The 12,519-nt window shown below is 44.9% G+C and overlaps 1 protein-coding gene across 1 annotated transcript in view; it reads left to right on the top strand.

Annotated features, from left to right (window-relative positions):
• Nucleotides 1–3,125: 3,125 nt before the first annotated feature.
• KPNA6 (karyopherin subunit alpha 6) overlaps nucleotides 3,126–12,519 on the top strand; it is a 51,110-nt gene continuing 41,716 nt past the window's right edge. The window contains exon 1 of the mRNA XM_068967582.1: nucleotides 3,126–3,192. Coding sequence (XP_068823683.1) covers nucleotides 3,189–3,192 — 4 coding nt within the window. The 5' untranslated portion in view covers nucleotides 3,126–3,188. The remainder of the gene's footprint in view (nucleotides 3,193–12,519) is intronic.

The raw sequence follows: 12,519 nt of genomic DNA, 5'->3' as shown, positions 1-12,519 counted from the left end.
TCAAGGTAGCAGTGGTAGCTGCTGTATGCCAGAGGCAGCCCTCCATGTAGTACAGGGCTGTCCTTAATCCCATTTTTATGACAACCCTAGGAGGTAGGTGCTGTCACTCCTATAGAAGAAAAACAGAAGCTTAGGGAGCTACAGTGACTTGCCCAAGGTAACACAGCTAGGAAGTAGTGGAGCTGGGCCCCAAAACCCTCTGAAAGATGACACTGCTATCCTGATGTGATGTCCTGATTCTCAGCACGCAGTCACTGAGACCCTGCTCTGTGCCAGATACCACGGTAGATGGTGAAGATGCCAAGACACAGAAACAAACATGTCACTACATGCGGGTGATTATAACAGTTACAAGGTACAGAATGGCTCATGGGAGAGAACACTGAATGCTCTCTGGGCTTCTTAGAGGAGGGGTCAGTCTGAGTTGTATCAGCCACTTCACAGGGGGACAAGAGGAGGAAAAGGTGCTTCAAGCAGAGCAGTAGCAAAGAGATTTGGAACATTCTGGTGTATCCAGGGAGGGTAAGCAGAATGTGGTTCCTAGAACAGGAAAGATAAGGAAAGTGGGGCAGAGGTGGATTGGAGCTGGAAAGGTCTGCAGGGACTGGATCAGGGAACCTCAATGGCTGTAGGCTAGGGAGATCAAGGCAGTCAATCCTAAAGGAAATCAGCCATGAATATTCATTAGGACTGAAGCTGAAGCTGCAATACTTTGGCCACTTGATACAAAGAGCCAACTCATTGGAAAAGACCCTGATGCTGGGAAAGATTGAAGGCAGAAGAAGAAGGGGGTGATAGGATGAGATGGTTAGATGGCATCACTGACTCAATGGACATGAATCTGAGCAAACTCGGAGACAGCAAAGGACAGGGAAAGCCGGCGTGCTACAGTCCATGGGGTCCCAAAGAGTTGGATAAGACTTAGGAACTGAACAACAGGGGAGGGGATGTGAGCAAGGCCAAGGGCGAGAATGGAAATGAAGCTGCTTGGAAGCCCTCCTGGCTCCCCGTGGACCACAGGATGGAGGGCTCAGGGGTTGGCAGGAGAAGAGACACAGTTATAGACACTCATCTAGTCTGAGCATGTCCCCTGAGTCCTTGTTCAGCCACAAGTTATACTGGCGCTCCCTTGGTGGTGCATAGAAGACAGACACTGCAGCAAATGTTTTTGGTGCTTTTGTTGAGTCAGGCATTGTGCCAGGCACTGGGACAGAGACAGAGATGAGGAAGATACAGTCTCTTCCATAGACAACCAGGAGAGAGAGACAGCTCGTGAACAACTTAGGGTGCCAAGTGCTGAGGAAAATGTGTGTCCAGGGCAAGAGGGAGCAGAGAGGACATAGGCTGACCCTGTCTGAAAATGCAGGGATGTGGGCTCGATCCCTGGTTGGGGAAGATGCCACGTGCCTTGGAGCAACTAAGCCCGTGGCCCTTGAGCTGGTGCTCCAAAACAGGAGAAGCCATTCCAATGATAAGCCCATGCACCACAACAAAGAGTAGCCCCTGCTTGCCATAACCAAAGCCGACACCCAGCAAGGAAGACCCAGCACAGCCAAAAATAAATAAACAAAAATACTTTTTAAAAAGCGTATGGAAAGGCACAAAAGAAGATAGGAGCATACATGGGAAAATGTGGTTTCCCAAATATGGATGGAGCCTGGATTGCCTGGTGGGGAGTTGCCCAAGAAGCCAGTAAGGACCAGCCTAACATGATAAGGTCTTTGCTTTTAAAGAGATTGGGGCAGGGAGTCAGTGCGGAGAATTCCCTGGTGGTCCAGTAGCTAAGACTCTCAGCTCCCAATGAAGGGGGCCTGGGTTCGATCCCTGGTCAGGGAACTAGATTCTGCATACAACTAAAGATCCCAAGTGCCACAACTAAGACTCACCATAGCCAAATGGAGCAAGTGGGAGAACCTGGACACAGGAGACCAGTGTGGAGACAGGTAAAACAGACCAGCAGAGAACAAAGGGGTCTGACCTTGAGCAGAGGCAGTAGGAAGAGGAAGATAAGGCTCCCTTTCTTGACCCCGAATCCTAGAACTGGCGTTTTGAGTTGCTTCCGTCAATGGGATGGGTACACAATTAGAGATGGCAATTTACTGTGACAGGACCTCGGCTCCCAAAAGATAGTTCCTTCTTGGGATCCATGACTTAAAGACATAGCCTTCCTCTGTGTGTTGAGGTGGGGAACAGGCGGACCGGAATGCAATTATGTAAAAAGGGAGGTCTAATGTGTACCAGCCATAAATTTCATGATTCAAAAGGCACATAAGGAACTTCCCTGGTGGTTCAGTGGTTAAGATTACAGGCTCCCCACTACAGGGGATGAGGGCTCGATCCCTGGTCAGGGAACTAAGATCCCACAGGCCACAGGGTGCAGCCAACAACAACAGCAAAAGACACTTGAACCTCAGAGTCTCAATTTTCTTATCTCAATATAAGGAGATCATATTCCTTGTTTTGTGTAACTCACAGATCTGTTCATTCATCTGTTTATTCATTTAATAAACGTTTACGGAGCACATACACTGTCCCATATACTGTGCTAGCTGCTGAAGAGCAGTAATAAAGGGTATAGAACCGACCTCTGCCCTCAGAGAGCTTGCAGTAGGGATAAATGAAGCGCTCTGTCAACTATGAAGCCTGGCACCAGTGTCATTTTTCTACTTCTCTCTCAATAGGATTGTAATCAGGTTTACTTTAGATTTCTTCATTTCCTTATCTCTATATCCTTGGGCAAGTCACTTTACCTTGCCGGATAACTCCTTATTCATATCCAGTTCAGGGTCTATGCGTGGTTTTAACTATTAATACAAAAGGAAGGAATGCCTTTTTGGAAGAAAAAGTTTCTAGGGGAGGACACCTCACTACGAACAGGAAATAGTAGAAGAAGCTGAGAAATCTTAAGCAGCTTAACTTTATTTAGTAGGTGTCCCTCCCAGTTTTCCTCCACCCAGTGCTTTCATATCTCATCCCAGTTCCCCGCCTTTAGCAGCTGCGGTCTCTTTAAACGAGCTCGTCTGTGTGAACTAGAGGTTGGGGCCGAAAGCGCGTTTCTTCCCGGTATTGAATGTTAAGTTGTTTGTCCATTCCGGGCTGCCGTCCTGCAGATCCGCCATATTGTCTGCTGAAGCTGCCGCTGAAGCTGCCGCCGCTACCGCCGCCAAGTAGAAGCGAGCGGAGCCGCGATGGGTGAGTAAGGAAACCAGGCAATTGGGGATTCGGGCTGAGACAGTCTCGGAGCTTGGAGTCTGGCGAGAGCCTATCTCCAGGCTGTAGAGGATGTCTGAATCTCCTCCAAATAGATATGAGGGGAAAAGCCAGGCCGGGAGCGCCGCTCAGGCCAGTTTGGGGCCGGGTTAGGGCCCATGCGGGGAGCAGTCTTTGGGGGTTGGTTCCGGGAATACCTTGTCACTTCTGGAACCCCCACGTGGTGGCCCTGGGCCGGATCGCACGCGTTCCCGGAGGCTAGACAGGGGCCGACCTTCTGGTCTGTGCCGGGCCTGGGCTTGGGGGCCGGGCTCCAGGCGGCGGGACTGGGGGCCGGGCTCCGGGTGGCAGGCCCGGACGACGCTGAGGGAGCCCTCTCCAGGCGTGTGTCTGACCGACGCGCTTATTAACTGGATTCACTGACTCCCCTGAACTTAGGGAAATCCTGCCTACGTCTGAGAGAGAAAGTCCTCTGGCGAAGGTACGCCAGGCGATCCGGCTCTAGGCCTGATAACCAGGGGCAGCCATGCCAAAAGCAGCTTGGGCCGCTGAAGGCCTGGAGAACTTCCCGAGCCGAGGCGGAAATGGGGTGGTTCGGCTGGGTTCAGAGTGACAGCCCTCGTAGTGGTAGAAAACCAATGCCAATACCTCGTAGTCATGTATAGGTCGGGGACTTTAGGTTTCTGGGCCTGGCCCTGATTAGCAGAAAAGGAGCGACCTGTTGCTCTTATTAAAGGGACTCCAATCAGCAAAGGCAATGCTCAGAGAGATTACGATGGCGAAGTCTTTGGACTTAAGGACAGACCCATCACTGGTACTTCTTCTCCAGCAATAAAAGCTGTTAAATTTGCTAAGCTCTTCCTGTTGTGCAGGCATTGTTCTGATTGCTTTACATGTCACGTTTTATTTAATTTGCACCATCTATTGAGATAATACTGTTATCCCAGATAAGGAAACTGAGGCTTAGGGAGGTAAAGTAACTTAGGCAAGGTCACACAGTAAGTGGCTTAAACCAGGTGTCCAGAGCTCTAGTTTATAGCTGCTTTTTTTTTTTGTGGCCTGGCCCTCTAGTGGTTGGGCTGGAAAAGAGGGAAAGAAAGCTTTTAATCCTAGGCAAGAGTTGTAAAGGTGTTTTGTTTTTGTTTGCTAGTGGGCCTGCTTTGAAATCTTTAATCTGAAAGAAACAGAACAACTCAAAGGTGAATTGCTAACCCCAACTATTGTGGGTGTTTTGGGGGTGGGGAGCTAAATGAGATTCTCAAGATTGAGTTTTGTAAGATCCCTGATCCTGAGGAAACAAATTATTCCCTTGAGCTGAACAACAATGAGTTTAGAATCAGATCTGGTATTATAATCCTGCCTACTACTTCCTAGCTCTCATCCAGAGAAGTCACTTAAATGTCAAATGCAGTAATGCATATGGAAAACATCTAGCACAGTTCAAAATAAATGTTATTTTCCTTCTTTTCTGAGCCTTCCTTTCCTCATCTCTAGAGAGGGGGAGGGGAAGGGGACAGTGTTACCCAGGTGTTTAAGAATTAAATGAGATACCACATTGTCTGGAGACTAGTAGGGCTTCCCCAGTGGCTTACCCCAGTGGATGAAGAATCTGCCTGCAGTGCAGGAAGCACAGGAGACCTGGGTTCAATCCCTGGGTCAGGAAGATCTGGAGAAGGAAATAGCACCCCACTGCAGTATTCTTACCTGGAAATCCCATGGACAGAGAAGCCTGGTAGGTTACAGTCCGTGGGGCCACAAAGGGTTGGACGAGACTGAGCACACAAGCACAAGAGCTCTACAAATATCAAAACAGATTCTTTTTCACCTTCTGTGTCTGTTCCTTTCTTTTAAGCACTCTAGTTTCCAGAATCCTTCATTAAGGCTGATAGGCCTGTTATTTGCAGTTACAAATAACTGCAACTTCATGAATGAATGAAAAATTTTAGGGACTTTTATGTTATAGATTTTGTGTTGGCCTTCAGTTTCAGCAACATTGCTGCCTCAAAAGGGAAGGAGCTAATATTTAGTTTATTAAGCCCAGTGAAGTAAATTTGGCCATGATTTACTCAATTTTTATAGATTAGGAAACCACTTCAGAGAATAGAACACACTAGTTACAGCAAATCCAGAAGTGAGATTCTTACCCATTTTGCTGCAGAGAAACCTCTAAGTAGAATCACGTTAGTCCTTTTCTGATACACTTTGAAATGGAAGTTCTTCAATAGAGCAGCAAAACCTGACCAGGGTCCTGAAGGGGATTTTTAGTCTAAAGTCAAGTAGCTTCCCCTTTTTCTCTGCAACCCCACTTCAGGCCCCTCCCCCCACCCCATCCCACCTCGCACTTTGTCTTTCTGAATACTTAGCTGTTGGTGGTGATGTTTTGTGTGGGTTTTGTGGATTATTGTTTTGTTAGGTGTGGGTTGGTTGTTTTTGTTTTCTGATCCTTATACCACAGAGTGAAATGCATCCTTACATTTAATCCTAACATCAAATTCAAGATGGTTTTGTGTGCGTGCTCAGTCACTTCAGTTGTGTCTGACTCTGCAATCTTATGGACTGTAGTCCTGCCTGGCTTCTCTGTCCATGGGGATTCTCCAGGCACAAACACTGGAGTAGGTCGCCATGCCCTGTTCCAGGGGATCTTTCCGATGCAGGAATCAAACCTGCATCTCTTAATGTCTCCTGCATTGGCAGGCGGGTTCTTTACCACTAGCACCACCTGGGAAGGTGGTTTTGGTTATCCTCAGGATTCATGTCAATGTATGGCAAAACCAATACAGTATTGTAAAGTAAAATAAAGTAAAAATAAAAAATAAAAATAAAAAAAAAGAGTAAACAGGCTTTGAGAAGATTTGGTGTTTAGTCCAAGGCTGGTGATCTAAGCCCTAGGGCTGGGGACACTAACACAGCCTGCCTCACACCTCCATGTCTAGACCCTGCTGTACTTCACTGCCTGACCAGCATACTCTCCTCAGGCTGTGGCCTATACTATACTGTTTCTTCTGTGCCAGACTTCACTAGCCTTAACAGACCTTTGTCGTTATTTCATTGCTATTAGGAGTTTTGTAGGGGTGATGCTTGCAGCTCTGGAAGTTATTTGTTTTAACCCTCCTTAGCAGAGGCTGCAGACTCTCAAGACTAAGTCTCGGCAGACATTGATTGTTTTTATCAGGTTCCTACCATCCTGCTTCCCCAGTGGTGCAGAAGTTAAAGCGTCTGCCCGCAATGTGGGAGACCTGGGTTCAATCCCTGGGTCGGGAAGATCCCCTGGAGAAGGAAATGGCAACCCACTCCAGTATTCTTGCCTGGAGAATCCCATGGACGGAGGAGCTTGGTGGGCTACAGTCCACGGATTGCAAAGAGTCGGACACGACTGAGCGACTTCACTTTCACTTTCACCATCCTGCTAACCAGGAATCTGGCAGCACCTTCCCAGCCCCGGGGTGATTGATATAGCCCACTAGTCTTGATTGATATAAACTCTAAATCAATCATAATTCTATCTCTCTAGACAGTGATTGATTTAGGCATAGGCAGGTGATACAGATTTTGGCTGATTAGATGTGAAGGGAAGCCTGGAGGACTTCTGAAAAAGCCTTTCTTATTTGCCAAATTTTATTCCTTTTTGCCAGTTTATACTTTAACCCAGGTATCTCACCAAAGTTTGAGAACTTAAAAAGAAATGGAAAAGCTATAGTAATAGTCATTACTTCTATAGAACTTGCTATATGCTAGACATTAGTACTGTAATACTAGTTCATTTATTTCTCAGATTCTCACATTCTAGTTGAGAAAACTGAAGCACAAAGAGGTTCAATAACTAATGCAAGGTCAGAGCTAGTAAACAGAAGAATCACTTCCTCAGGCAGTATGGTTCTAACCAAAATATGGGCTATTAAGGACTGTGTTCTGCCTCTGGAAAGAAAGGAGCCCTTTTCTGACTCTTGAAATTGCCATTCGCAATGCTGGGAATTCATGAGGCAGAAGTTATAAATAAAGAGCAGGCAGTTCTAAGAGTGAGGGTCCAGACGGAAAGAATCTGATCTCTTCGTGATGTTTTGGAACTGTCATTGCCATTGGCCTGTAGGATACTGAAGGTTGCCTCTAGTTTGCTTCGAGTAACAAAACCTTTCTGATAACCCCTGCAGGTCAGGAAGTAATCTAGAACATTACTTCCAGCCTTGCCTCCCCACCCACCCCATAGTTCTAACAGCAACAGAGAAGGCGCTAAACTAAGTGTTCCCCAGCCTCAGACTCACTCCCGCGTGGGGTCCCTTTCCTGCATTTTTTGTTAATCGTCAGACCATTGGTCTAGACACTAGGGCATAAGAGAAATCTTACCTTTGGTAAGACTGGTTCCTTACTCTTTTCTTCCTTTCCTATATTGGCAGTTGTTGGATACTATGATCCTCTTACTGATGTCCTCCGTCATCCCTAAATTGTTTTGTGTACGTTTTTCTCAGAGCATAGTCCCAAAAAGACGATTAATTCTGTGGTCGTTAAACTTGCTGAGTCTCAAGCTCCTTGGTGTGAAAATATAATAATACTGTTTATTAATGTTGTTAATGAAGTGTCAGTGAAGTATCAATACTAGAAAATACTGTAAGAAATACTGTTAGAAAGTACTGTAAGTTGTAAAGGTGTCATTATTTCAGAAACTTTCTAAATCTCTTCTGTAACCTCCTATACCACAACCGCTTCTGCTGCAGCAGTATTGCTAAAACACCCATCAGAACTTGTCACCCTACTCCTTAATTTAGGAACGTTCATGGACTCCTTATTGTCTGCAGGATAAAATCATAACTCATAGGGTGTGGTATTGAAGGCCTTCCTACTGACTGCATTTAATATTTATCTACATATGCTTCATTCCACTCAGACGACCTCCTAGGTGTGTGTTTCAGCTTTCCTAGTAGAGAAAGTGACAAAAGCAATCCCTTCCCCGCCCGTCTTTTCCTATGGAAATCTTGCCCCTTTTACAAGATCTGGTTTAAAGGCTACCTCCCTCAGGGACCTTTCTGAAATACGTACCTTATGCCTTTCAAACTGGAAGTGAACTATTCTTGTGACTTCTGTAGCACTTTGTTCGTGCCTTTCATATAGTCCTTTTCATATTTTATCTTGTGTTACGGCTAGAACTTTAGCCAGTTGCTTAATCTCCAGAGCTTTAGTTTCTTCATCTCTTAAAACAGGGATGATGATAATATCTGCCTCACAGGAGTGTTAAGGTGATTAAATGAGCAACTGCTTGTAAAGCATTTTAGCATGGTGTTTAGCACACCATGAGTACTCAGTAAATGATAACTAATTGCTGTTAGTCACTTTATTAGTACTTAGTATGTGTCGGGCCTTGTGTTAAATATAAAAGAGTAATCAATTTGTCTTTTAGGGGAAGGCAGAAATATTTTTAAGATTTACTTACTTATGTTTGTTTTTGGCTGTGGTGGGTCTTTGTTGCTGCATGTAGGCTTTTCTCTGATTGTGGGGAGTGGGGGCTGCTCCTTCTTGTGTGCGGGCTGTATTAGTTGTGGTCCGTGGGCTTAGTCGCTCCATGGCTTGTAGAATCTTCCCAAACCGGGGATCGAACCAGTGTCCCTCGCGTTATAAGGTGGATTCCTAACCACTGGACCACCAGGGAAGCCCAGAAAGCAAAAGTACTATAAACACTTGTTGGAAACACGATGAGACAGGCAACAGTTATTCATCATTAATTTCAGCAAATGTTTCTTGAATGCCTACTGTGTGTCAGCTACTGTTCTAGGCCCTGGACATATAGCAGTGAATGAAACAGACAAAAGTATACTTTTCTAATGAAATCCTAGAATTTAAATTCTAATGGGTAATTGAGTAAAATTAACCAGATGGAAACTGAAAGGCCAACTAGAGTCCCATGAGATCTGATTGATGAGTTCCAGCCAGTTGTTGCCATTACAGAATGTAGGTCTAATGTTGCCTTATTGCATAACTTCCCAGGCCTTTCCACAATCCCTTTCCCCAGAAGTTGGAAATCTGAATTTTCACATGATTTCTTAGTGGATTAAACATTTTTAGATGTTGCAAGCTAATTTTTAAAATCTAAAAACATCTTGGAAATTCCCTGGTGGTCCAGTGGTTAGGACTCTGAGCTTGCACTTGAAAGGGGTATGAGTTCGATCCCTGATTGGCGAACTTAGATTCTGCAAGCCACTGATGCAGCCAGCAAATAAACAGATAAATCTGAGAATATCTACTTCAATATAAATAAATGAATAAATAAATAAATGTTTTTAAGAAACAGAATCTAAAAACATTAAGCTAACCAAAAATAGAATATTTGAGGCCAAATATAGCCCCCAAACTGCCTGTCTTATTGATAAGTTTTGCCTTCATTAATATTCTATATATTTTATAAACTGTCTCAAGTAATCTATGTATTTTACCAGATTTTATGTATTTAAAAAATATTTTTGAGCGGTCCACTAGATAGAACTCGGCACTTGCACTGCAGTAGCCCAGGTTCAATCCCTTAGGAAACTAAGATCCCACATGCTGTGTTACCAAAAATAAATAATCTTTAAGATAATTTTAAGTCTTTGGCTTCCTTAGATCTGATTAGCTGGTCATTATGTTATTTTGTGTTGTTTTATTGTGATGGGGCAAGTAAAATTCTGGTACTTAGGATCATTTACTTCCAGAGACATCAGTTCTGCTGTTTCTTTGTTCCTCTTCCTTGCATCATTAACATTCTCTTCCATTCAGTTTCTTGACAGAACTCTAAGCTGTTTATTTTGTAAATGTTAATTTAGTTAAAACTAGCTATCTTATAAATCCACTTAATGAGTTGCAAACCACAGTGTGATGCAGTATGATAAAATGTGAATGAACTTCTTCACCTGCAGATAAAAGTTGCCAGTATTAATAGGCTAATATATAATAACAGATAAAAATTGCCAGTATTAATAGGCTAATATATAATAAAGGTAAGCCCTACTAATGTATAAGTACATATTATATACGTATATTAGTAAAAATACGCATGTATGCATTTCTTCCTATGTCCCAGTTGATTTTGTATCTCATACTTTGGAGACCATTATGGTAGTATTTTGAGTGAGCAATTAATCCACCCCAGCCTAGGGGAGTCAGGGAAAGCCATTAAGCTAATGAGACCTGACCTATGGATGTGATTTGTCAGCAGCAGGGTGGAAATGATTTCACAAGAAAAAGATCGCTAGGCTTGGTGGTTGGTAGCATTTTGGGGAATGGTATTTAGACCTAACCCTGATGACAGTGAAATGCCATTGAAAGGTTTTAATCTCAGAAGTGACATGATCAAATTTATTTATTTATATTACTTGAAAGCTCTGGGGAGAATAAATTAAGACTGCTAGAAGATGCTAACCAGGAGATTCTTTAAGTTGGTGGTGGTTTTTTTTTTTTGTTTTCTTTTTAATTTATTTTTGGCTGTGCTGGTCCTCGCTGCTGAGCGAGGTCTTCCTCTAGTTGTGGTCTGGCTTCCTATTGTGGTGGCCCCTCCAGCTGCGGAGCACCAGTTCTGGGTGCACAGGCTCAGCAGTTGCTGCTCGCGGGCTCCCAAGTTGTGCCTCATGGGCCTCGTTGCTCCTTGGCAGGTGGGATCCTCCTGGACCAGGGATGGAACCCGAGTTCCCTGCACTGGCAAGCGGATTCCTAACCACTGGACCCCCAGGGAAGTCCCGGTCGTTAGTTCTTAAGTAGTATGGTAGTCCTAGCAAGAGATGTTCAGAGACTGAGAGATGGTTACAGTAGAGAATGTTGTTGTTCAGTCACTCAGTTGTGTCTGACTCTTTGCATCCCCATCGACTGCAGCACGCCAGGCCTCCCTGTCCCTCACCATCTCCCTGAGTTTGCCCAAGTTCATGTCCATTGCATTGGTGATGGCATCCAGCCATCTCGTCCTCTGACACCTTCTTCTTCTGCCCTCAATCTTTCCTAGCATCAGGGACTTCTCCAGTGAGTCAGCTGTATGCATCAGAAGACCAAAATACTGAAGTTTCTGCTTCAGCATCAGTCCTTCCAATAAGTGTTCAGGATTGATTTCCTTTAATATTGACTGGTTTGCTCTTCTTGCTGTCCAAGGGACTCTCAGGAATCTTCTCCAGCACCACAGTTCAAATGCATCAATTCCTCAGCACTCCACCTTCTTTATGGTCCAGCTCTGGACCACTGGGGTAGCCTTGACTATACAGACCTTTGTCCGCAAAGTAATGTCTCTGCTTTTCAACACACTGTCTAGGTTTGTCATAGCTTTCCTGACAAGAAGCAGTTGTCTTTTGATCACAGTAGAAACTTTGAATTACCAGGCTTGGTTACTGGTTTCATTGGAAGGCTGCAAGTGGTTGGAGGACAGGGGTGCAATTAAGCATGACTCCTGGGCCTCTTGCCTTGAGCAGCAGAGTGGATAGTGTTACTGTTAACTGAGTTGAGTTTAAATCTGGACATTTCGAGCAATCTCTGTGACCTCCAAGGGAAGATGTCCAAAAAACAACTGGATAGAGAAATCTGGAGCTCAAGAGTGGAGCTTGGGGTTGGAGATAGAGGTTTGATCATCTGTTTATTATGTGGTGGCTGAAACTGCTGGAATCACTGATAGTACCTATGAAAAATGTGTATCATGGGAGATGGGCTGACAAGATAACCTTTAATGTGCAGGAAGAAATGGATCAGCAGCCTTAATTTGAAGAAAGTTAATGAGTGACTGATGTCTCATAAACCAATGGAGGAGAAGGCAATGGCACCCCACTCCAGTACTCTTGCCTGGAAAATCCCATGGACGGAGGAGCCTGGTAGGCTGGAGTCCATGGGGTCGGTAGGAGTTGGACATGACTGAGCGACTTCACTTTCACTTTTCACTTTCATGCATTGGAGAAGGAAATGGCAACCCACTCCAGTGTTCTTGCCTGGAGAATCCCAGGGACGGGGAGCCTGGTGGGCTGCCGTCTCTGGAGTCGCACAGAGTCGGACACGACTGAAGTGACTTAGCAGCAGCAGCAGCAGCAAACCAGTGGAAAAAAGTAGGAAAGAAAGGAAAGTGAAGTCGCTCAGTCATGTCCAACTCCTAGCGATCCCATAGACTGTAGCCTACCAGGCTTCTCTGTCCATGGGACTCTCCAGGCAAGAATACTGGAGTGGGTTACCGTTTCCTTCTCCAGGGGATCTTCCCGACCCAGGGATCAAACCTGGGTCTCCCGCACTGGAGGCAGACACTTTAACCTCTGAGCCACCAGGGAAGCCCATATGGAAAAGAGTACTTTATTTATTTATTATAAAATTTTATTTATTTTTGGCTGC

Source organism: Capricornis sumatraensis, chromosome 3 (genome assembly GCF_032405125.1).
Source record: "Capricornis sumatraensis isolate serow.1 chromosome 3, serow.2, whole genome shotgun sequence".
NCBI classification, from domain to species: domain Eukaryota; kingdom Metazoa; phylum Chordata; class Mammalia; order Artiodactyla; family Bovidae; genus Capricornis; species Capricornis sumatraensis.
This window is presented reverse-complemented; position numbering and strand designations above follow the sequence as displayed.